The sequence below is a fragment of the Amorphotheca resinae genome, assembly GCF_003019875.1.
Source record: "Amorphotheca resinae ATCC 22711 unplaced genomic scaffold M430scaffold_1, whole genome shotgun sequence".
NCBI classification, from domain to species: Eukaryota; Fungi; Ascomycota; class Leotiomycetes; order Helotiales; family Amorphothecaceae; genus Amorphotheca; species Amorphotheca resinae.
The window spans coordinates 1,795,527-1,816,466 of record NW_020194471.1 but is presented as its reverse complement, the minus strand read 5'-3'; the positions used below and the strand labels follow the sequence as shown (position 1 = coordinate 1,816,466).

The following is a 20,940-nucleotide window of genomic DNA, read 5'->3' as shown; positions in this document are numbered from 1 at the left end:
ATGCGACTAATGAATATGGATTGTGAATGGATAGGTACGAAGAGGTGGTGAATATTCTAGCTAGCTAGAAAAAAAGCCGAATATGATTTGAGAGGCCCAACAACCTCCCTTATCTTTGGTCTCCCACAATCCCTTAAAATGGTTCACCACCTGACCTAGAGGTACTGCATACCAGTTTGATATATGGGCCGCTCCTAGTCATGACTCTTCACTGAAGTTCCTCCATAACAGCGCGGGGAAAAAAAAAGCGGTAAACATCAAGCTTGCTTTCTTTCAATCAAGTCTCTTATTTTGTGGTCATCTAATGTCTCCAGATACGTACTGCCTTGTCCTTCCCACCACTTCCCACCTTCTGCCCATCCGGACTCCAGTCCACAGCATACACCTCATCCTTATGCCCTGGCAGATCTACAAATATTATTCCCAGTCAGCCCCAATTTCGAAAAAGGAATAGCCAGGAGCAGTTCACGGGGTTCATTTCACAAACTTACCAACAGAGAGTTTATGCGTCCGCATATCCCACACCTTCAACGTCGTGTCCTTGCTCCCAGTCACCAACAACCGCGAATCGGGACTGAAGGCACACTGGTAGACAGGTGCCACGTGTCCTCGCAACGTGTTGATGAATTTCCCGTCTCGCGCGTTCCAGATTTTCGTATGGTTGTCGAATCCAGAGGACGCTATCAGTAAGCCATCCGGCGAGAACGTCACATGGTTGACTTGCTTTTGGTGGCCGAGCATTCGCGCTACTGGCTTGGTCCCTTTTGCAGGCTCCCACAGATACATGGTGAAATCGTCGCTTGCTGAGACAAGCCTCTCGATGACTTCTCCCTGGATCGTCGCGGCTTTTAAGAACCGCTCCTTCGCCTTCGCGACCTTGGCTTCCTCGGAATCTGGGATCTGCCCCGTGTGGTCGTGGTACGCTGTCCGAGTCACGAAATCGGTGGAGAGCGCCAGGTGGTTGACCCAATGCGCATGCGCATTGAGAGAGTGTGCCAGGGTTCCATCCTTCGCATTCCAGACCTTCACGGTCTTGTCGTGCGAGCCCGTATAGATAAAGCCAGTACCGCCCCATCTCACGCATGATACCGAGCCCTTATGCCCACTCAGCACCATCTCGATAGTCTGTTGGTTGGTTGACCATATCCTCACTGTGCCATCCTTCGAGGCAGAAGCTAACCGTGGTTCACCCGGCTTCTGTGCGTGGTACGGCTCCCACGCAAGACTCGTCACCCATTTCGTGTGCCCTTTCATGGGATTCCCTAATTGCTTGCCGGTCTTTGGGTCCCACATGCGAACCGTATTGTCCATGCTCCCAGTTGCGATCCTTGAGTCATCCGGTGACCAACTCACTGCTAAGACCCAGCTGGTATGACCCTTCAATGTGTGCACTGGAGTTCCAGTATCGCAGTCCCAAATGCGTGCCGTATTGTCTCCGCTACCACTGACCATCCTCGATGAACTTCTTGGGGAGAATTGCGTTGCTAATATCGCTTCGCCATGACCGGGTATCGTAGAAGCACATCTTGACACTGCTCGTACCCGGAATACTGCCTGCGGTGCAGCCGAAATGTTCTGTACCTCTTCTGTGCTTATCAGACCAGGCGATATCAGAGTCTTCCATATGTTGGTAGGAAAGGCGGTTGTGACAGGTTCGGGATTCTTCTTGTCGGAGACAGGGAGTGTGAATCGATAAGGGATATGTTCGGATGGATCCTAATTTCGAGGTCAGCCTCTTGAAATGGATCCAGGGGATTAATTGGGCATTTACATGTCCTTGTAGAGTGTTCAGGAGGAGCTCCAGATTCTTAGGGTTTGCATCAGCTACTGGAACCAGTACAGGCCCATCGCCTATTGGAAGACCGGTAGTTTCATCGAAGAACTGTAATCGCAAGCTCCCCGCATCGCTGGGGATTTCCTCAATGTCTTGCTGCTCTCTGGCTCTGTTGGCGGCTTCGGTTCGTTGCCTCTTGCTCGGCGGTGGAACAACGGTCGCCATAGTTAATACGAATCCAAGAAGATTAGTTTAATTGGTTGGAAAATGGGGATCAAAACCCAAATATCCCCGGATAACTATGAGACGAGGTTGAGAAATCTAAATCTCTGATCGGGAATTTTTCTCAGCCTTGCGCACAGACCAGCATCTTCCGGCGTTACGTTTCTCCGTCTCAACCTTGTCTCAACTTCACTCCTCTCCCCCTTTCTTTCGACCAGATCTCATTCCAGCCTTGTGATAATAAGGTTGATGATAAAACAAGGACTCTTGATATATTGACTAACCCTTATCTACTGATCACAGCCACAGACTCTTAGTTATGGCTACGCCGAGACCTTCAACGTCCTACAGCACGGTGTCAACATCGTATCAAAATGGATACACAAACTCGACCTCCCAGCCTGCGTATCCCCGCCGCTCGAGTACCACTCGTCCAAGTACAGGCAGGAGATCGAGAGCGGGCTCTACAATTGGTGGTGGTGAGTCTCAGCAGATCATCTGCGCCATAAGTGAAGGCCGAGGAATTTCACCAACTGTCGGCCTGGCCTTCGTCAATATCTCCACTGGTGAAGCTGTCCTTAGTCAAATATGTGACAACCAATTTTACGCCAGAACACTCAATAAGCTCCAGGTCTTTGAACCCACTGAAATTCTGATAGTGTCCACCACAGGACCTCCGAATCCCAAATCGAAGATGTTCCAGGTCGTGGAGGAGAATGTCCTGGGAGCAAGAATTACCACCCTGGATCGTAAGTATTGGTCGGAAACTGCAGGTCTGGAGTATATCCAACAGTTGGCTTTCATTGAAGATGTTGAAGCAATCAAAGTTGCGATTGGTGGCAATTACTTCGCAACTTGCTGTTTTGCCGCAGTAGGCCATAGCCCCCTTCTCTTTTTCTCCCAGTTTTGTCTTTGCCTGACAAATGTGGGCAGGCACTCAAGTATGTCGACTTGAGTTTGTCTTTGACTTTCGCCTTTCATTCTCTCCGTATCAAGTATCAGCCGTCTGAGGGCTCGATGATGATCGATCTCTCCACTATCCAATCCTTGGAACTTATTCAAAACTTGCAGAATGCGAAGTCAAAGGCATGTCTCTTTGGACTGATGAATGAAACATTGACGCCCATGGGGTCGCGACTCCTTAGAAGTAGCATTCTCCAACCCTCGACGCAAGCGGACGTGCTTAACCAGCGGTATGATGCACTCGAGGAACTGTCGAACCGGGAGGATATGTTCTTTCAGATAAGACAAGGTTTGACTTTCTAGTCATCTGTTAGCAGCTGATTATTTTCCCCGCTGACGTCTATGATTACTTCCAGGTTTGGATGTCAATGTTTTCTCACTTCTTTTCTAAAAATGATATTGAATAGGTCTCAGGTCGTTTCATGACATTGAGAAGCTTTTGACTAGTGTTTGTCGTCTCTCATTTGCAGGTAAACAATTGACTGATTTTGTCTAGCTTATTATCATCCCAGCTCAGCCTGATATACGACAGTCTGAACAAGCGATCAACAATATCTTGATGTTGAAGAGTTTTGTCCAAGCAATACCACCATTATACGGAGCACTCGCAGGCGCTCGATCGGACCTTCTTATAATGATCCGAGAGAACTGTCGATACGAGAACATCGATCCAACGATAAAGCTTATAGCTGAAGTCATAAACGAGGATGTTACATTCCAGAAGACGCCTTTGGATTTGCGCAACCAAAGGACTTATGCTGTGAAGGTATATCCCTCTCACCCATAAGCTGTGCCGATTCTAATGAGATTACAGTCTGGTGTCAGTGGCCTCCTTGATGTTGCACGGCAAACCTTCAAAGAAGCTACAGAGGACGTACACCAACACGTCACTGATATCAACCGTGTGTCAATTATCGAATCTCTCATATCGTTTGTGAATACTTACGAGTCATATAGAGCAATACGAGATGCAAGCGGAAACAAAATATGACAATTCGCGCCGATATTGGTTAAGAATTTCCGAAAATAGTTTTGATGGTCGATCTCTTCCCGATATCCTTGTCAATCGATATCGTAAGAAGGGGTTCATCGAATGCCAAACGCTGGATCTCATGAAATTGAATCAAAGAATAGAAGACTCGCATCAAGAAGTTGTCTTGATGAGCGACAAGACCATTCAGGATTTGATCGACAATATCCGAGGCGAAATTCCAAGCCTATTTCGAGTTTGTGAGAGCATTGCTATGTTAGACATGATTGCCTCGTTTGGGTATGTCAAATTCAAAGACATCTTCTTCCACTCTACGTCGAGAATTGAACAGCGGACCCTTCCATTCCTCTGATTCCATGCGAACGAGACTGACTTAGATATTTCCAGTCAGTTAGTTACCACAAATGATTATGCTAGGCCAGAGATTACCGATTGCCTCGCGATCAAATCTGGCCGCCATCCAGTTAAGGAAAAGGTGGCGTGAACCTCATACTGAAACCCGACGACCAAATTTAATAGACAATTACAGGTCCACTTGGAGAAATATGTTCCCAATGATGTCTATGCTGCCCAGCAATGTCGGTTCCAGATCATTACTGGCTGCAACATGAGCGGTAAAAGCACCTACATACGATCAATTGCTCTCATGAGTGTGATGGCCCAAGTTGGCTGTTTCGTCCCTGCGCAGACTGCTTCTTTCCCCATAATACGTCAACTATTTGCCCGAGTATCAATGGACGACAGCATTGAGGCAAATGTTTCAACCTTTGCATCTGAAATGAGAGAGACGGCGTTCATCCTAAGGTAAGTGTTGGGTCGAATCCCTTTCATTCATCATTTGTAGGTACTGATCTGTGGCTGTCCAGAAACATCGATAGGTCCAGTCTCGCTGTCATCGATGAACTTGGCCGCGGAACTAGCACCCGAGATGGTCTTGCTATTGCGTTGAGCATTGCTGAAGCCTTGGTTGAGAGCAAAGCATTGATCTGGTTCGCAACGCATTTCCGTGAACTAGGTAAGTCCAAGGTAAGCTCCTGCGTGCGTTGCATCAGCTAATTATATGCAGCACAGATAATGTCAGAACGTGTTGGTGTTGTTAATCTTCACCTCATCTCAGATATGAGCAGGGAGAATACAATAACAATGCTCTATAAGATTGGCCAAGGCTATGTCAAAGAAGAACATTACGGATTGGCTTTAGCCCGTGTTGTAGACCTTCCACCACAAGTCCTTGAGATCGCCGAAAAAGTATCGAAGGCTCTGGAGGACCAGGCAGCGGCCAAGAAGAAGTCATCGAAGGCATTCGTACTTGTCAAGCGGAGGAAGCTTGTCCTAAGCCTGAAGGAGACACTAAAGCAAGCTGAAAATAGTCCAATGGATGATAAGGTTCTGTTGAATTGGTTGCGAAAGCTTCAGGAGGAGTTCGTTCGTCGTATGGAAAAAATCGAGAGTGATGCTACGAGTGATGCGGAGGAGACAGTTGAAGAAGATTCCGAGGATATTCCAGCAGACGATGACCAGTCTGAGGAACCAGCTTCAGATGTTCCCAGTTAAGTGAGCAACTACTTCGATATTCTTTGCTTTATATGCATTATGTAACTATTGCTGTATAAAATACGAAAATGGAATTGCTAAGGTACTCAATAATCGGTCTTCTGCATTATGACTAGGTAGTGCGCAATCGCTGGTTTTAACCAGCTATTTGTCCAACCAGTTATATACCTAAGATCACAAGGAGCTGAAAAGACTATGTCATCTCTTCCATAAACACTAAATCGCTTTATTTGCTCCAGATTCGAAGTGCCGAGTGTTCACAAATTGGACATTCTTGATAGATGATCTGGATCTGCCCAGATAAGGTTCTACTTCTGGGCCTGAAGTACCAATTATTATCTACGAATCCCGGTCAGGATCTTGTTTATTGTAGACACGAGAAACAGAGAACTGAGGGTTGGGATTTCGCATCTCATACTGTTTTGTTGCAGATGGCTCATCAGATTCGAAGTTTCTAACAATTTTTGGGAGAAGTGTGCTCCTTCCCTTTCTGACCATTTCGTGCCAGCTTCACCCTTCGGGTCCAATCTCTTCCCATCCATCAATAACCATACATCTCAACCTTTCATTAATTGGTATATTTACGTACTCCCCAACTCAAAGATCACACAATGTCGCACGCTTCATTCACGGATGGCATCATGTTCTCGGAGATTTCAAGGTACTCCAAAAACGAGACTGGTATTAAAAAGGAGATTCTCTACTCCAAAGATGACGACAACTACTATCGAGCTATAGATTGGAAGGAGAATAATATATATGGTGGAATGGAGAATAACAGGGACGTCAAACAGGGCGCCAAATCTGGCATCAAGAGGAAGGCCAGTCAATGATCTATCCGAAACCACAGCAAGACTAATAGCTGAGACAGACATTGCACGAAGAAAGTGAGGACACCCTCCGTTCAGCACTTCAGATGCTATCACGCACAGCGAAGAAGATCAAGCTGGAGGAGGAAGGTGAACCAATGACATTTCTCTTATCGGGGTTCATGTGGCATGAAAAAGGCATAAGAGATAAGGTGAGGAGAGAATGGTTCATTCAAGCTTGAACATTCAAAGGCTAATGTGGTTTAGATACGAGTCTTACTTCAACCCTTCAGCCCGACCCACATGGAGGTTAGCAAGGAGATGCCGTCATACACGAGAGAGCGGATCAAGCATGACTACCATATCCAGAGCGATTTCCTTAAAGTTGCATTGAGGATAGACAGCTCCGAATATCCGCTCCGCCGCGCAGTGCTCCTGAAGAACTTCATTGTCCAAAAGTATTCTGGGCTTGTAAAGGAAGAACAAGAGAGTACGTAACTGCATCCACTTACTACCGCTTGGCAAAATCCCTGAAGTCGAGAACTAACAGAGAATAACATTTAGATCAAGCTAAAGCCCGCAGAGCAAACCCATACACAAGTCACCCCGTTATAAAACAAGAAGTTCAAGAACCATGCAATGAATGGGACATACGGAAGAGAGTTGAGGAGGCGAAGGTCTGGAGGAACTTGGCCAACGCGGTGGCATTGGCGCGCGAACGCTTGACAGGTGCTGATCTTGATATCTTCGAAGCCCTAATTGCTAGACCAATGCCTGGAGTCAACCAGGACGAACTTATCATCAGATGGATTCGAGGAGGTAATTAGTGCCCGCGAGACCTCCATGTTTGCAAAGGCACGAGAGTTTAGAGCGGCGCTCGGGTATCAGGGACCATTATTGCTTGTGTTCTGTTACTTGTTTTATTGTTGTACTGTTATTATTAGTTATTCCAGATCAGTTACCTGATCTGAGGCTGAGAATTCAGATCGTCTCTCGTTGGTCCCCCCTATTCAGGATGTGGGCCAATCAGAACCCGCCTCGGTGCCTGCCGAACTTTGCTTCAGTTGAAGCAACCTCGATTCAAGCCGCAACTTCCATATTTGAGAATTGCCAATGTTTAAAGCCACATATAAACCTAACCCACTCTCCCAACAGTTCCAGATTCCTCCTGATCACCAGAAAATTTACGACAATAACCCTTCTACAACTAGGCACAGATCCTGGCCTCTCAACTCCTACATATCTAACATATACTTCCCCACTCGACCTTAAGATGAATAACACAGAACACAAAGACGATCTTGCGACTGTTTACGAGTGGGAAGAAAACCTGGCCTACGGAGACTACGAGCCAGAGAATGAAGAACCCCCCCAGACTCCAGCTGAAGTTCCCCTTGAAGCCCCCAGGGGAGACAAGCGCAAGGTATCTCTCAGAACCTTCCTTCCTTCCCATCAAATTACTGACTAACACCACCACAGGCGTCAGATGATTATGCTCAGCACGACTTGGACGAACCAGCACCTAAACGAATCAGACGAGAGAATAACAGCGAGGAACTGCTAGATGGGGTAGAGTCTGGATACGCCGATGACGCAGACGCTGAGTTTGAAGATGAAGCCGAGTCCATGTTAACGAATACTGGATGCCTTCCTTACGACGATGGTACAAAGCAGGAAGACAAATTGAACCGTGAAAGGGCTAAGCTATGCTATTTCTTCTCCCGCGGGAGAGCGTGTAAGCGTGGACAGAAATGCCTGGCCGTCCATGATGTGGAAGTGCGCGAGGAGAATATCAGCAGAGCGAGTGAGCAGATGGTAGAGGTGCTGCGGAAAGCGGAAGAAGCTAAAGCGTCGAGGGAAAGCGGGGAGGATCCGGAGTTCGCGGTCTTGGTGAGTGGGTATGAGGAGATTGGTATGCTAGCTTATGAGATGGTATGTTCCTCCTTCCCTCTTTCCGCAGTCCGAGATATTTTGGAAATTGCGAGGGTGAGAATGTTGACCGGTGGGATCTGATAGCTTACGAATGGCTTCGCGCAATACGAACCCATGTACTTCGAATGGAGCTCGCAGTTCTCGAAGGAGGAGAGGGAGAAGCTGGAAGATCGTTACTCGCTACCGACAGATTTCGTCCGCATCGCGTTCTCCACGGTAGAGAACCAGCGGAATGCAATTGTGGGAAAAAATCGTAAAAGGCTCGGGTATAAAGGGCCGGCATTGCTGGTCCAAAGATATATTGCCGAGAAGTCATCACTCTCTGCAATGAAAGACGGGAGCGTGGTGTTAGGTGCAGACACTCTCCACGAAAGGATTACCACCAAGGCGGAGGAATTTCATAGAAAGAAGCAATGTGAGGAGGAACTGAGGAATAGGAGTATAAGGTTTAGTAATCCTGAATCTGGGTTGGATGTTGGAAGGATTACCAGATGGATGATAGAGGCAGATTGGGAGACGGTCATCGACAACCAGGAGGATAATGGATCTAGAAGTGGAGCTGGGAGTGAGAGTGGTAGACCGGCCCCGCAGCTGGTTGAGGATGAGGAAGAAGAGAAGAGCGGAAGTACCGAGAGGGCTGAATGGGACATTGCCGTTTATGACTAAAGGAAACTTCCTTGGTCATTTTTATTTACATCTGGCTACAATTGCTCATACATACCACCACGACCTTTGAAGGATGAAGAGAAGACTTACAAATTGGAACCAGTCGTCGCCCCCCGTGAGAAGTTTCCAGTTTCAACAAGACCAAAACTTTTATTTTGTTCCCTTTTTGTGCTCCCATTCTAGGGCAATTTATAAACATTCTTCCCAATAACGCCGTTCATGACCTCTCATGGCGTGTAATCCTTCACATTGACCTGCTCCACCTTACTATTCCAGCCGAACGTATCCTTGATCTTGCCCAATTGTATGCCTTGGAGAGTAGTGAGGAGCTTGAGGCAGATGGGACCTGGCTCTTCGGAGTCGGCGGGGATGTAGGTGGAGGTTTCAGAACGGGACTTGCGCGTAATGGATTTGATGGGGACGAGGGCGGCGGCGGTACCTGCGGCCATGACTTCGCTGAAGGTGGGGAGCTCTTCGTATTTGATCTGTGGGCTCGTCATTAGCGGAGGATTGGAGGGGGATGAATAGGGGAGGGAGGCTTACGGAGCGCTTCTCGGTCTTCCATCCCAGGCTCTGGGCAATGCCCAAGATAGACTCGGATGTTACACTCTCAATAACGTTCTTCGAGTTCGGGACCACGACCGTTACGTTGTCTCCATCTTTCTTGACCCCAATGAACCCACTGGTGGAAAACTCATCGATCTCAGACCGGGTCTTGGAATCCAGATGCAGCGTGATCCCGTATCCTTCCTTCGACGCCTTTTCACTCCAGCGTAGTACTGGGGCATAGTTGCCTCCAACTTTCGCACTTCCTGTTCCGTCAGGCGCGGAACGGTCGAAGTCTTCCAGAATAAGCGCCTTGACGGGATGGACACCGTGGTACACGCCTACCGGCAGCACGTACACGACGAAGGTATATTCCTCGGGTGGGTTCAGGCCCAATTGGGCGCTGGATCCGAAGAGCAGAGGGCGGATGTACATGGCAGCGCCAGTCTCATGAGGGGGCACGAATTCAGCATTCAGAGACACGGCCGCGTGCACACACTGCAGGAACAACTCCTCGGGCACGGGAGGCATGGAGACGAACTCGGCCGAGTGCGCGAGCCGGGCTGCGTTCTTGCGTGGACGGAAGATGTTGATCTGGTTGTCGGGACTGCGGAAGGCCTTCATGCCCTCGTAGGCCTGCTGCCCGTAGTTCAGGGCGGGAGCCATGCCGTGGAGGCGCAGGTAGGGGTCGGTCACGAAGGCTGGCGATGTCCATTTCCCGGTCTTCACGCTGTAGTGGGTTTCGATGTGTCCGTTGACTTGGGGCGGGCTGGTCAGTGAGGTGCAATTGTGCGTGTGCGGGGTGGAATGGAGGTACCTTCGCGGACTTTGAAGCCGATGCCACTCGCCCAGTCGATAGTGTTGGTGGGGGGTGGTGGGAAAGTCATGATGGGGGAGTTGGTGGGGGAGGTGAGGATTGCGGTGTAGCAAGGGAGGATGGCGTTGCGTTCACGTACGGGTATTTATACTCGTCGTCGACTTGGGTATCCGTGGTCTCCAAGGGCGTTTTCAGTGCTGTGGAGGATACGGGAGGAGGAAGATGTGGGAATAGCTGCAAGAATTGTACAAATTGGATCGTGAGTTGCGGTTGCAAGTCGATGGCTCTCAGTCTCTACAAGCAGTAAGCTGGAATTTTTGCGAGCTGCGAAATCGGCGGGGCAATCGCTGTACCTTGCGGATCTTGACAGGGGGCGGGGAGGGGTCTATATTTTGGTTATTAATATGCGCTAGTTATACGGTAAATTACACAAACGCTATAAAATAAGGTTTATATATACGGCGCAGATACCGCAAGGTACCTGGGTTTCAGGAGTGAGCTATGCGGCGCGCGCATCTGTACCTCAATGCCCAGGCAGGACCAGATCCATCCATTCTTCCATCCAACACCACGCCCTGGATAATCACAATGATACAGGCGCCTGCGCTACTCTCTTGATCTCTTCGTCTTCGTCTTCGTCACCGCCATCAACCACAGCCTCTCATGCCCCAATCTCGCCGAACGTACGGTGCTGACTGGACGGCACCCCCCGCCAAGTCTTCAATACGGATCCGGCCAACAAGATTCCCTCCATCTACGAACAGCTCTCTCAGGATGCCGCGCCGACAGCATATTACCGTATTCGCAATACTTGCACTGTTCGCCTTCATAGGAACCTCCTTCGTCCTGATGTTCCGCAGTCAGCCTCAGGGCGCAGACTACCCAGGCCCAACATCACAGGAACCGGTCCTCGTTGACAATGAGATATTGCTCGGGACTGCAACGGCGCCAAAGCTGGAGAATGAAACTCTGAAGTACGTTCCCTAACCGCATAGGAACCGATTGAGATATGCGCGCTGACTCCATCAACAGAGCAGAACTAGGGAACGCTGCGTGGAAGGTCCTCCACACTACGATGGCGAAGTTCCCCGACAAGCCGACCGAGGAAGATAGCCAGGCATTGAAATCCTACATCCATCTCTTTGCGCGACTATACCCGTGTGGAGAATGCGCGCGGCATTTCCAGCAGATCTTGGCGAAGTTCCCGCCGCAGGTCGCGACGAGGAGTACAGCCGCGGCGTGGGCTTGCCATGTGCATAACGAGGTGAACAAGAGCTTGAAGAAGGACCTTTTTGATTGCAGTAAGATTGGGGACTTTTATGATTGTGGGTGTGCGGACGATGGGCCGGTGAAGGGGAAGGAGAAGGAGAAGGAGAAGGATGGATTCAAGCAGTTAGAGTTGGAGAAGGAGGGGTAGGTTGATCGTACACTTGCTATTATGAATGGTGGTACTGACTGCGAATAGATTGAGTCGAGGTGGGTAGGGCTTGTGCGGATTGACTGCTTTTGTATAATAGGGAAAATGGCCGGGTTTCTTAGCAAGGCGTACATGGGACGGGCACTGGGAGCGTTGGGCTATCCTCTGCAGGAGTTTCGGAGCAAGTCTATTGGAAATGGCTTGACATTTACTCTAGACTTTAAAATACAGAGTGTTTTATTTTCCTGTGTGAGGCTACCTTAGGTATTGACCTGGATGATATTCTTGTCTCTCAACCCCGTGCGGCGACTTCGCCAAAGAAAAGGGGCAAGAATACTTCCCACCACTTTGAGGAGAGGCTGGTTCAAGTTTATTGAATCGCCACGTAATTGCATCTACAGAAACGATCACGCCGAACGGGATACAAGCCTACGAGCACAAAACTGCTATACTACTACAGGTCCAACTGGCGCACCAGTGGTGCAGTCAGGTCGCTTATGTAATCAGGATCACGTGCGATAGAGCCTCGCGCTTGCCTCGCGTCTATGCTGCCTGAGCTTCAGTGAGAGCTTCATCAAGACGATTTCATTGCCAGACCATATCAGCCACTTTAAGCTTTAACTTCTCTTCCCCGACCTCGTTAAGATACCCGGCAGTTCAAGATGGAGTTTGGCACGACAGGAATGTTGAATGAAGGTACATTGCACCGGGTCACAAGAGCTCCATTGTACAAACAAGAGCTGACTTGAGCTTCTATCAGATGGCATCCACGTCGACATGGAGAGACTAAAGAAGGGAGAGGTGAAGTAAGAGGTTTCAATCCTCCAAATAAGCGTCGCTAACACTGTCTCCAGTCTAGGAACTTCGATGTGAGATGAGCCCGCCCCGAGAACAACTACTGGACGAGACTGACACGAGACCAGCATGGCAATCAATTTCAAAGATGGTGTTATACTGGGTTGGTACCCTTTGCAGGTCTTCCAAGATTGGATGGCATTCTGATGATGAACAGGTGCGGATAGTAGGACCACCACTGGGGCATACATTGCCAACCGAGTCACCGACAAGCTCACACAAGTCCACGATACAATCTGGTGCTGTCGATCTGGATCTGCAGCGGATACACAAGCAGTTGCTGATATTGTTCAATATCAACTGGGAATGTATGGTATCATGAATGGTAGACAGCCAACTACACAAACAGCGGCAGCGATGTTCCAAGAGCTTTGCTACGAGAACAAGGATAGATTAAGGTATGGGGTACAAACCGTCTGGAGATGCAGAGGCTAATGAGCACAGTGCTGGCTTGATCATTGCTGGGTGGGATGAGCGACACGGAGGCCAGGTCTACTCGATACCGTTGGGGGGTTCATTACACAAGCAACCCTATGCCATCGGTGGATCAGGCTCGACATACATCTACGGATACTGTGACGCCAACTGGAAGGAAGGGATGGACGAGGAAGAGGCTGTCAACTTTGTCAAGGGAGCATTACAAGAGGCCATCAAATGGGATGGGAGCTCTGGCGGAGTCATTAGAATGGTGGTGTTGACGAAGAAGGGCGCAAACAGGCACTTGTATCTGCCCGATACGAATTACGCCGTTCGCCATGAATAGAGACAAATGTACAATAGGAGCTGAGCATTAATAGCATGGTGTTTGGTCTTGCGCACAGTCTACGATTCTAATTCTACGGGATATTTGTACAGTGTACAGAATAGTGGACGTGCAGGGTTGCAATAGCGGTCAAGCCTCCCGGGACGGCGGTGAGGAAGAATGGGGATTCACCCTCGATGCACCGTATGCATGGCTGTGGGATGATGCCACACCTATCCTGATAAAGACAAGAGCACATCGGGCCAGCGACGTATCAGACTGTGTCAAGGAGTCAAGGGCCTCGAGGCTGGTGCTATCGCAAGAATCCTAAGACAAGACGGAAGCCCACCCGGCCGATGGGTACATTCGTGGAAGTACAAGAGCCCCTTCCTAGCCCTGCGCGACGACCAAGTTATCAACCCTCGTGTCAGTGTCTCTGCTTGTCGTTGGCGGGAAGAAAGGCGACGGAGGCCAACCGGCTGGATAGGACTAAGTAAGTAAGTGGTGGGATCTCCACGCCCACGGTCCAGAGAGGCCGGAATCCCTTCCCTTCTCCTCCTCTTCTTGAGAAGCATACTTCATCATTGTATCCTCTGTTGGATACTTTCTTGCTCCTTCTGTCCCAGCATTGTCTCCCCGGCCTCGTGGGATTCCTCCCATCCTTTTCCCCGACCGCCCGCTCCAGAATTTCGAAGAGGATCCTCTTGTCTCTCTTTATCTCTGCTATATTTATCTTCCAGCCTGTTATTCGACGGCGTCCCAGATCTGGGCGGGGGATCCACAGCTGGTTGCTCGATTCGTTGCCCCCTTTGCCTCTGTGTGTTCGTCATACTACTGGGCCCTGGGTGATCGATCGCGCCCTCGTTGCTTCGGCGTTGTCTGTTGTGTATGTAAGCGCAAGTCGTTGCACCCTGAGGCCGCCAAGATTGTCGTTAGTGACGAAGGCTACAAGCCGCCCGGCGATACAGACAATACACACGTAACGCCAACGTCGCGATACCGACGACCTCCACAGATCTCCCCAATCTGCATCTGCATCTCGCATCTGCATCCGCCATACCGAGGACTGGGGAAGGATCTCGTACACGATACACTCTTGACGGGTACATCCTACCAATGCTGCAGGTAAGCTCTGATGTTCCCTCCTCCGGCTCTCGACCTTCGATACGTAACCCTTCAAACCCCCCCACGACGACGGCCGCGGGCATCGTGAAGTCCCCGCGCCATTCAGCGCTGCGCTCGATAAAGGAGTCGAGCCTGTAGGAAGTGATTCGGGGAAGACGTCTATCGTGCCGCCGTATCCCCCGGCATCAGGTGAAGCTGGTATTGTTCTTCTGGTGCTATTGTGACCCTGCGCGCGGTACCTCGACGATAGGTAGACCGAGAGATCCTCCAACTTCCCACACTCCACAGGTCTCTCGATGTCAAAATACTTCACCGACTCCATCTCTGCGGCATTCTATATCTCTTTCGCGCGACAGATCATCCGTCTACCTCGAAGAAGCTAATATACTTCAGCAGTTTCTCTTTCCGTTAGTACCCACGCAAGGCTGATATGGCCGCGGTGATCAGTGATTTTGTATCTGACTCCATGTGGAATCATACTCATACGAGATCGGGGTCTTCTCCACAGCAACTACCAACCGAATCATCATTCAAACCGCGGTCGCGATCAAAAGCCGAACCTCAAACCAAAATCCCTCCGAGTCCGCGACATCCACACGCTGCCACAACAGCCACACCTCCTTTGACCACCAAGGCCCCGCAATCTTGGGAAGGAACAGAGCAAGGCGCGAGGCAGAAGACGACGTTAACTACAAGACCTCCATCACCGCCTCCAAGTTCTAGTCCGCGGCCATCGTCGTACACCCGGCAGCCGTTTACAAGTCAGCAACATTTCCCACCTTCTTCTGCGCCGTATGGACGAGACCAGAAACCTGATCCCGAAGATCCGAAGCTAAAGGCAGCGGCTCCCTTGTCATCACCACCATCTAAACCTCTCGCAAGATCGGCCAAGTCTTTGGATAACGTGAGCAGACATGGGGAAAATACAATCAAAGTGCGGAATTTGGCGCACATCGAGAGTTTTGCAAATGAAGAGTTTCTTTCCTCCAGAGGCCAACCTGGACGGCGGCGGACAGCGGCTGAACCAGCGCTGAGATATGAGATCAGTGGGATGCCTATCGCAGATATTATTGAGATGGTGGCCGGGCTCTTGACCAAGATCACAACGACAAATGATCGACAGCATGAGAACCTACATCGTCCCTTTCCAACTGCCACAGATTCCGCAAATCTGAGTGGCCTTTCATCAAGCGTCCTTGCATTTCACGGGAAGAACGTCCCCAGCATAACTATCCTAAGTTACTTGAGCCGCATACACAAATATTGCCCAACAACCTACGAGGTATTCCTGAGTCTGTTGGTATATTTTGACCGGATGACTGAGCGCGTTAACACCGTCCCCATTCACAACGTACGGCGAGATTCCGGTGATGCTATGGATCCGGATTCTCGGCCCTCGACCTCTTATTCAGCCTCCGGATCAGATCTGGCAGACAGTCCACCCGACTCGCATAGCGTGCGTGAAGACTCATCGGGTTCAGAGAAGGGGCAATATACACATGCTCCAAAGACCGAATCAGATCCAGTTCAGTTCCCGCTCAGTCACTTCTTTGTGGTGGATAGCTTTAATATCCATCGGCTTGTTATTGCAGGGGTCACCTGTGCTAGTAAATTCTTCTCGGATGTTTTTTATACTAATTCAAGATATGCTAAGGTATGCTCACTCTCTCGAACCTTCTGATGCACCCTTTCATCAATTTCTATCCCCGGATCCATAGGTAGCTGACAGTAAGGAATCAGGTCGGTGGTCTGCCTCTTGCCGAACTAAACCACCTCGAACTCCAGTTCCTCCTCTTAAATGACTTCCGGCTCTCCGTCCCCGTGGAGGAGTTGGAAGCTTACGGCACGATGCTGGTTGAATTCTACGCGAGAGAAGTAATCGCGCAGAGAGAAGCCGCGAGACTGGGTGATCCGGCATATCCCGAGGATGTGGAGATGCATGCCGCTTGAGCTGTTGGGTGTTGAAGATGACGACGTGTAGCGTGTTCCATTGAAATCTGGGTATAAGGATATCCGGGGGGGCGGCAGGATGCGGCGCGCAAGGGCGGGACAGGCTGGGATAGAAAGGAGAAGCAGAGAGAAGGGAAGGATTTCAACGAAACGCGAAGCAACGAGATGAGATGCATGCATGCAAGCGCTGGGACTTGTTATTTTCCTCTTCTTTCCATTTTCCGCTTTTTGCTTTTTTCAAGACATATGAGATCTTAGACTTTTTGTTTTTTCTCTCTCGAGTACGAGCGAAATCATGATACCACTTTTCTCGCCACCTACACTTTCCATCAATCACAGAACGGCCCATACCTGCAGTAGCTCGCCTCGTCCTGATCCCTCGCGAGAGTAACTACCTATCAAGGGATCTTCGAAATTGGAACCCGCTCTCCACTCTTCTTCCCTTTCCCTTTTCACCTCGGTTGGTCTGCGGAGCATGGCGATGATCTCGAATAGCTGGCTTTCCTTTGCCTTGTCTGGAGCGGTGGGCACTAGGGATGTAGGGGGGACGTGAGAGTGGGATGGTAAAAGGGTGCGAGATTGGATGTGGGATGGGGGATGAAGGGAGCAAGCATATGGTATCAATGGATGGGACAGAAAGGTTGGCGTTATGCGTATTTTGCTCTTGGGTTGTGGGGGCTTGGAGGGGAGGGGATGGGGGGAAGGGGGTGCTGGTATGAGTGATACGAGTAGATATGAGTTATATGATATGCTTTATGACCCTGTACTACGGTGTTTGGAATGTAAGGGGTGAGTGGTGAGTGTTTTATGACTTCAGTGATCGGTTTATTAGATGGGGGCTTTCCTATTTAGATATATTAAGTGATATATATTATGTCTTGAATCTAATATTGTGTTCTGTCTAAGAGTTGAGCGAGTCGCTATTCGTGAGAGACGAGGATCCTCAAAGTCATATATACATACCTTATGTAGTTGAGTTGAGTATCTTAACCCCTCGATGGGAAGTGAGAAGGTGTCAAAAGCAGCTCATTTTTGCATTTCTACGAGAGGGAATAGAACTTAGCCTTGCTAGGTATATTCTGTGCCTTTTTATTTACCTTCCAGATAGGTATGATGAAGATTGATGGTTTGAAATTGAAAGCAATGATTTAGCTGTGTTTTCGAAGTCAAGGGGGATTTGATAATATTTAGACTTTCAATACGCTTATTTTGAGTATGTATATCTCAAATCTTGAGTTTGAATCCGCATAGCTGCGATTCTAGACTCGATGTTGTTATACAAGCATAAAGCAAGGAGATCACATACCAGCTTACCACTTGGAAGTTTTTGTTGCACATCGCATTAGGTAGCAACGCCGGTTTCGATGGTAGCGGGATTAGCATCACGTGATATAGGGATCGTGATAAGGGAGGTGGAAGGAAGGTTCGTTGCATATCGCACCGACGACAATCTCGGGAGTGTTAAACGTCGCTTTGATGGCAGGGAGATTAGCACTAATCATGTGAGATTATGGCGTTTTGTTGCACATCGCATTGTCAACAACGGCAACGTTGGTTTTGATGGCAGTGACCTTAACATCACCTGATTGATATTGTCAACAAAGACTCGGTTAAAATTAGGGGTTCAAGTTCTCGGCTCCCTTTCTTCCAGGGGAACAGACCGGCCAAGATCTCATTTCTACCTGCACGGTAAAACGAAAAAGCTTGAACAATAGGTACCACTTCAGTTACACGTAAGAGCACAAAGGATCCTAAACTACGATGTTTTCATTCGGTAGGTATATTTCTAAGCGCTCGCACTCGCTGAGCAAGGGCCCTAGCCGCCCTATAGAAAACGGATTCGCTAAGGCCTACCAGTAGTCTCCTATCTCAACCTCCATTCTTCGTGCGGTAATATCAGACCCCATCATCCAGGATATCTTAAGTTTGTCTTCTATGTGTGACAAAGGGCAGCCAAGTTTCTCTTATCCACTCTTTTCAGGACAATGTACAAAACTTGCTGTCTTTGGTGAAACAGTGTTTTCCGAGTCCCCCGACAGAATCTCATCTGGCTTGACGCATTTCTCTGTGTATACTATCATGATTTGGCTGCCTTTTAACTGATTTCTGCTGTATAGATGTCGTTGTTACCCTTGAGTACCCTTTCGACAACGATAGATGACGGATCCCGAGCCTGACGATCAGCTGCTCTTGAGCTGCTCTGCCTGGGCTGCGCAGAAACCCATGGGTTGGGTTCTAGATAATATGGTTGAACCCATGGGTCCGCCAAGTATTTAAATCCAATTCCACGGGTAGAAAGTCTTTAGCTAAATTTCTGTCGGAATTCAGAATCGTGAGAGAGATACGGGCTTGGGCGAATTAGGACGAGGTTCATGAGGTCTCTAGTAGGACGGAGACACGAAGCTTTACATAATGGGGTACCACTTAGATATTGTAATCATGATATTTATAGGGGATAAGAATGTGGCCTGTAGGATTTAGATGCTTTTTCATTAGACTAGATGTCGAATCGACAATACATGTTCCTTGAAATCTCTCATGTCGAAGTCGTAGATCTTGCAAGCTCCGATAATGACCCCTCTTATGTAGCGGCTAGAATAAGAGAGATTCGAGTAGTGGGTAGCATCGAAGCCAGCACTTGGATTGAATTGCCTACTTCAGCCAAAAATACCAGATACAAGCAGGATTACCCCATTCTAAATACTCATTCCCGGGAGTATCACGCAGATCAGCAGATACGGCTCCTCGCTGCTTCCACAGATTTTGATGCTTAACATCTTGTTAATTTGCCTGGCAAGTACTATTACATACACTAACCACCATTGTAGAATCGGTCTTCATCGTATCCTATTGTCCAGCGATCAGAGCACGTTCAACAAACAACCTCCCAAGTATTGGGTGGTCTTCAAATCCCAAATCCAATAGCAGTCGATGAAGTCTTATCACTATCCCCTTGCACGCGTTCAATAATCCACGGGAAGAGCCATAAGAGATTGAAAAACAGGCCTCGCAATTCCCACCCAGCAATCACATAGCCATCTTCATCCAAATTGGTGATGACAGACGATCCATCATCTTCATACTCCATGCATGCATTATATTATCTCCAAATCCTCCGCGATATCCTCATCAACCAATGCGAAATCTGAATCCTCATCATCAGCTTCAAAACCTTCTTCCTCGTTGTCTTCTTTATGAAAGTAATCATCAACAGCTGCCACGACGTTCAAGAACGCGAGCTGCGCGCTATGGGGGGTGTTGCGGCCAACGGGTGCTAGCGGGACGTCCTGGTATTGTGGTAGCTGCGACATGTCGACCGGGTAATTGGGTTCGGGAGTACCATGCATGGCGCGGTAGGAGGAAGGGAAGCCTCTATTGTTAGATTCCTCCAAGTCTCTCATTGCATCGCTCCCTCGTCTCTGACCAGCAAGCCCCGCATGCGCATCACTGTTGTCAGCTTCCTGCTCCTGAATCACGAGCGGCTTAGTACCAGCAGGGGAAGAATCCAAATTGGCTGCTGGGATTCGTGGCTGGGCCGACTCTCCCCCTAACCATGCCTCATCGTCAGAATCCGGCGCCATGAACTGATTTGTCCAAGCCGGCTTCGCAATCGTGCCGTCCCAGTCGTCTTCAAGCCAGCTGTCAGTCCATTTAGCGAACCGAACAACCTCCTTCTTGCCCTGCTCCTTCGAAACGATGATGACTCCGGTCTTCCTAAGCTCGACTCCAATTCGCATGATCAGATGCCGGAGCTTCGTATGTAGGGGCTTTTGTACAAGAGGGGCGAGTGTCGGGTCCGTGAAACCGAGAGTGTCGAGCAGCTGGACGAATTCGGTTCGGTGATTGCCAATCATGCGAGCATTGTTCTTCCTCATCCACCTGTAGATCTCCTTTTTCTGCTCAGAACCAAGTGAAATCGTATCTCCTTGGAGAATATGTTCCAAATTCATGCCATTCAGTGATGGTAGGACCGGGACTTTAGGGAGAGGTGAGAGAGGGGACTCGCGGGAAGTTTCTGCTGCCGGAGTGAATGGCAGTGACCTCTGGTGATTCAGAAGGCTCGGGGTTAGAGTATCAGCTAATTGCTGCTGGTATTGCTCTTCCCTGAGCTTGGCCCGAGGATGACCCCTCTGTGGTGGTGTTGCTGGCTGTATGATCGGTTCCCATTGGGATTGTTTGGGGGTGACAAGGAGATCTCGGCGTGAATCTAACTCAGGACTCTTGTCGCGAAGCTTTTTCTCATTCGGGAGTTCAGCAGATGGGCTTCGCGAACGCTTTCTTGATGTAGATGCCATTGGTTCCGTGGATCCTGTGTCGCAAGGAAGTTGTGGTGAGGCTGTGTAGTCCATGACTTCAGATCGAGAAGATATTCGCGGGGATTGCGCTTCGACTTGACGCGTCTGGAGACAGATTGAGTGTAGCGACGAAGCTACGTCGAAATTATGTCGAATGATCTGAGAACAAGGGCACGTATGTGTTTATGAGATGCGCAAGGCGAAGAAAGTTGCGCATAAAAAGGTGAAGTTCTTCAACAGACCGAGAACTCGATCTAGAGAACTTTGTTTTGAATTCGGTCT

General features: G+C 49.1%; 10 protein-coding genes across 10 annotated transcripts; 5 read left to right on the top strand and 5 right to left on the bottom strand.

Annotated features, from left to right (window-relative positions):
* Window positions 1–118: 118 nt before the first annotated feature.
* M430DRAFT_131471 (hypothetical protein) lies at window positions 119–2,078 on the bottom strand. Its single transcript, XM_024862192.1, has 3 exons — window positions 1,772–2,078; window positions 492–1,716; window positions 119–408 (listed from the first exon to the last, which is right to left on the bottom strand). The coding sequence occupies exons 1-3, from the start codon at window positions 1,997–1,999 to the stop codon at window positions 302–304; spliced, it is 1,560 nt and encodes a 519-aa protein (XP_024725216.1). The 5' UTR covers window positions 2,000–2,078; the 3' UTR covers window positions 119–301.
* Window positions 2,079–2,315: 237 nt separating this feature from the next.
* Window positions 2,316–5,587, top strand: M430DRAFT_268956 (hypothetical protein; the record flags this gene model as incomplete). The annotated part of the gene is made up of 10 exons (XM_024865466.1): window positions 2,316–2,867; window positions 2,930–3,248; window positions 3,367–3,407; window positions 3,456–3,725; window positions 3,774–3,861; window positions 3,917–4,229; window positions 4,338–4,425; window positions 4,480–4,754; window positions 4,817–4,965; window positions 5,017–5,587. 10 exons carry the CDS (start codon window positions 2,316–2,318, stop codon window positions 5,502–5,504), a joined length of 2,583 nt encoding a protein of 860 aa, XP_024725215.1. The 3' UTR covers window positions 5,505–5,587.
* A 1,029-nt stretch (window positions 5,588–6,616) lies between these two features.
* On the top strand, window positions 6,617–8,744 carry M430DRAFT_24103 (hypothetical protein; the record flags this gene model as incomplete). Its single annotated transcript, XM_024865012.1, has 6 exons — window positions 6,617–6,803; window positions 6,878–7,132; window positions 7,258–7,736; window positions 7,793–8,245; window positions 8,330–8,660; window positions 8,698–8,744. 6 exons carry the CDS (start codon window positions 6,617–6,619, stop codon window positions 8,742–8,744), a joined length of 1,752 nt encoding a protein of 583 aa, XP_024725214.1.
* A 280-nt stretch (window positions 8,745–9,024) lies between these two features.
* M430DRAFT_157631 (hypothetical protein) lies at window positions 9,025–10,452 on the bottom strand. Its single transcript, XM_024863320.1, has 3 exons — window positions 10,275–10,452; window positions 9,455–10,215; window positions 9,025–9,396 (listed from the first exon to the last, which is right to left on the bottom strand). Exons 1-3 carry the CDS (start codon window positions 10,342–10,344, stop codon window positions 9,139–9,141), a joined length of 1,089 nt encoding a protein of 362 aa, XP_024725213.1. The 5' UTR covers window positions 10,345–10,452; the 3' UTR covers window positions 9,025–9,138.
* A 596-nt stretch (window positions 10,453–11,048) lies between these two features.
* Window positions 11,049–11,691, top strand: M430DRAFT_92601 (hypothetical protein; the record flags this gene model as incomplete). The annotated part of the gene is made up of 2 exons (XM_024869721.1): window positions 11,049–11,248; window positions 11,307–11,691. 2 exons carry the CDS (start codon window positions 11,049–11,051, stop codon window positions 11,689–11,691), a joined length of 585 nt encoding a protein of 194 aa, XP_024725212.1.
* Window positions 11,692–12,320: 629 nt separating this feature from the next.
* M430DRAFT_131459 (hypothetical protein) lies at window positions 12,321–13,309 on the top strand (the record flags this gene model as incomplete). Its single annotated transcript, XM_024862191.1, has 6 exons — window positions 12,321–12,387; window positions 12,452–12,497; window positions 12,546–12,560; window positions 12,615–12,649; window positions 12,704–12,944; window positions 12,991–13,309. The coding sequence occupies exons 1-6, from the start codon at window positions 12,354–12,356 to the stop codon at window positions 13,307–13,309; spliced, it is 690 nt and encodes a 229-aa protein (XP_024725211.1). The 5' UTR covers window positions 12,321–12,353.
* A 501-nt stretch (window positions 13,310–13,810) lies between these two features.
* Window positions 13,811–14,572, bottom strand: M430DRAFT_32325 (hypothetical protein). The gene has a single exon (XM_024866147.1). The coding sequence runs from the start codon at window positions 14,116–14,118 to the stop codon at window positions 13,870–13,872; it is 249 nt and encodes an 82-aa protein (XP_024725210.1). The 5' UTR covers window positions 14,119–14,572; the 3' UTR covers window positions 13,811–13,869.
* Window positions 13,811–14,862, bottom strand: M430DRAFT_38429 (hypothetical protein). The gene has a single exon (XM_024867242.1). The coding sequence runs from the start codon at window positions 14,733–14,735 to the stop codon at window positions 14,115–14,117; it is 621 nt and encodes a 206-aa protein (XP_024725209.1). The 5' UTR covers window positions 14,736–14,862; the 3' UTR covers window positions 13,811–14,114.
* M430DRAFT_92641 (hypothetical protein) lies at window positions 14,844–16,363 on the top strand (the record flags this gene model as incomplete). The annotated part of the gene is made up of 2 exons (XM_024869724.1): window positions 14,844–16,067; window positions 16,154–16,363. 2 exons carry the CDS (start codon window positions 14,844–14,846, stop codon window positions 16,361–16,363), a joined length of 1,434 nt encoding a protein of 477 aa, XP_024725208.1.
* A 3,095-nt stretch (window positions 16,364–19,458) lies between these two features.
* Window positions 19,459–20,712, bottom strand: M430DRAFT_14940 (hypothetical protein; the record flags this gene model as incomplete). Its single annotated transcript, XM_024863150.1, has 1 exon — window positions 19,459–20,712. The coding sequence occupies one exon, from the start codon at window positions 20,710–20,712 to the stop codon at window positions 19,459–19,461; it is 1,254 nt and encodes a 417-aa protein (XP_024725207.1).
* Between the last annotated feature and the right edge of the window lie 228 nt (window positions 20,713–20,940).

Excerpts from the sequence above, each read along its gene's own strand:
- M430DRAFT_131471 (XM_024862192.1), bottom strand. The coding sequence starts at position 1,999 with ATGGCGACCGTTGTTCCACCGCCGAGCAAGAGGCAACGAACCGAAGCC. Across the intron at positions 1,717-1,771 it reads TGAACACTCTACAAGGACAT|GATCCATCCGAACATATCCC; the intron begins GTAAATGCCCAA and ends CCTCGAAATTAG. Across the intron at positions 409-491 it reads GACGCATAAACTCTCTGTTG|ATCTGCCAGGGCATAAGGAT; the intron begins GTAAGTTTGTGA and ends TAATATTTGTAG.
- M430DRAFT_32325 (XM_024866147.1), bottom strand. The coding sequence starts at position 14,118 with ATGACGAACACACAGAGGCAAAGGGGGCAACGAATCGAGCAACCAGCT.
- M430DRAFT_38429 (XM_024867242.1), bottom strand. The coding sequence starts at position 14,735 with ATGGAGTCGGTGAAGTATTTTGACATCGAGAGACCTGTGGAGTGTGGG.
- M430DRAFT_157631 (XM_024863320.1), bottom strand. The coding sequence starts at position 10,344 with ATGACTTTCCCACCACCCCCCACCAACACTATCGACTGGGCGAGTGGC. Across the intron at positions 10,216-10,274 it reads CGGCTTCAAAGTCCGCGAAG|TCAACGGACACATCGAAACC; the intron begins GTACCTCCATTC and ends GCCCGCCCCAAG. Across the intron at positions 9,397-9,454 it reads GGAAGACCGAGAAGCGCTCC|ATCAAATACGAAGAGCTCCC; the intron begins GTAAGCCTCCCT and ends ACGAGCCCACAG.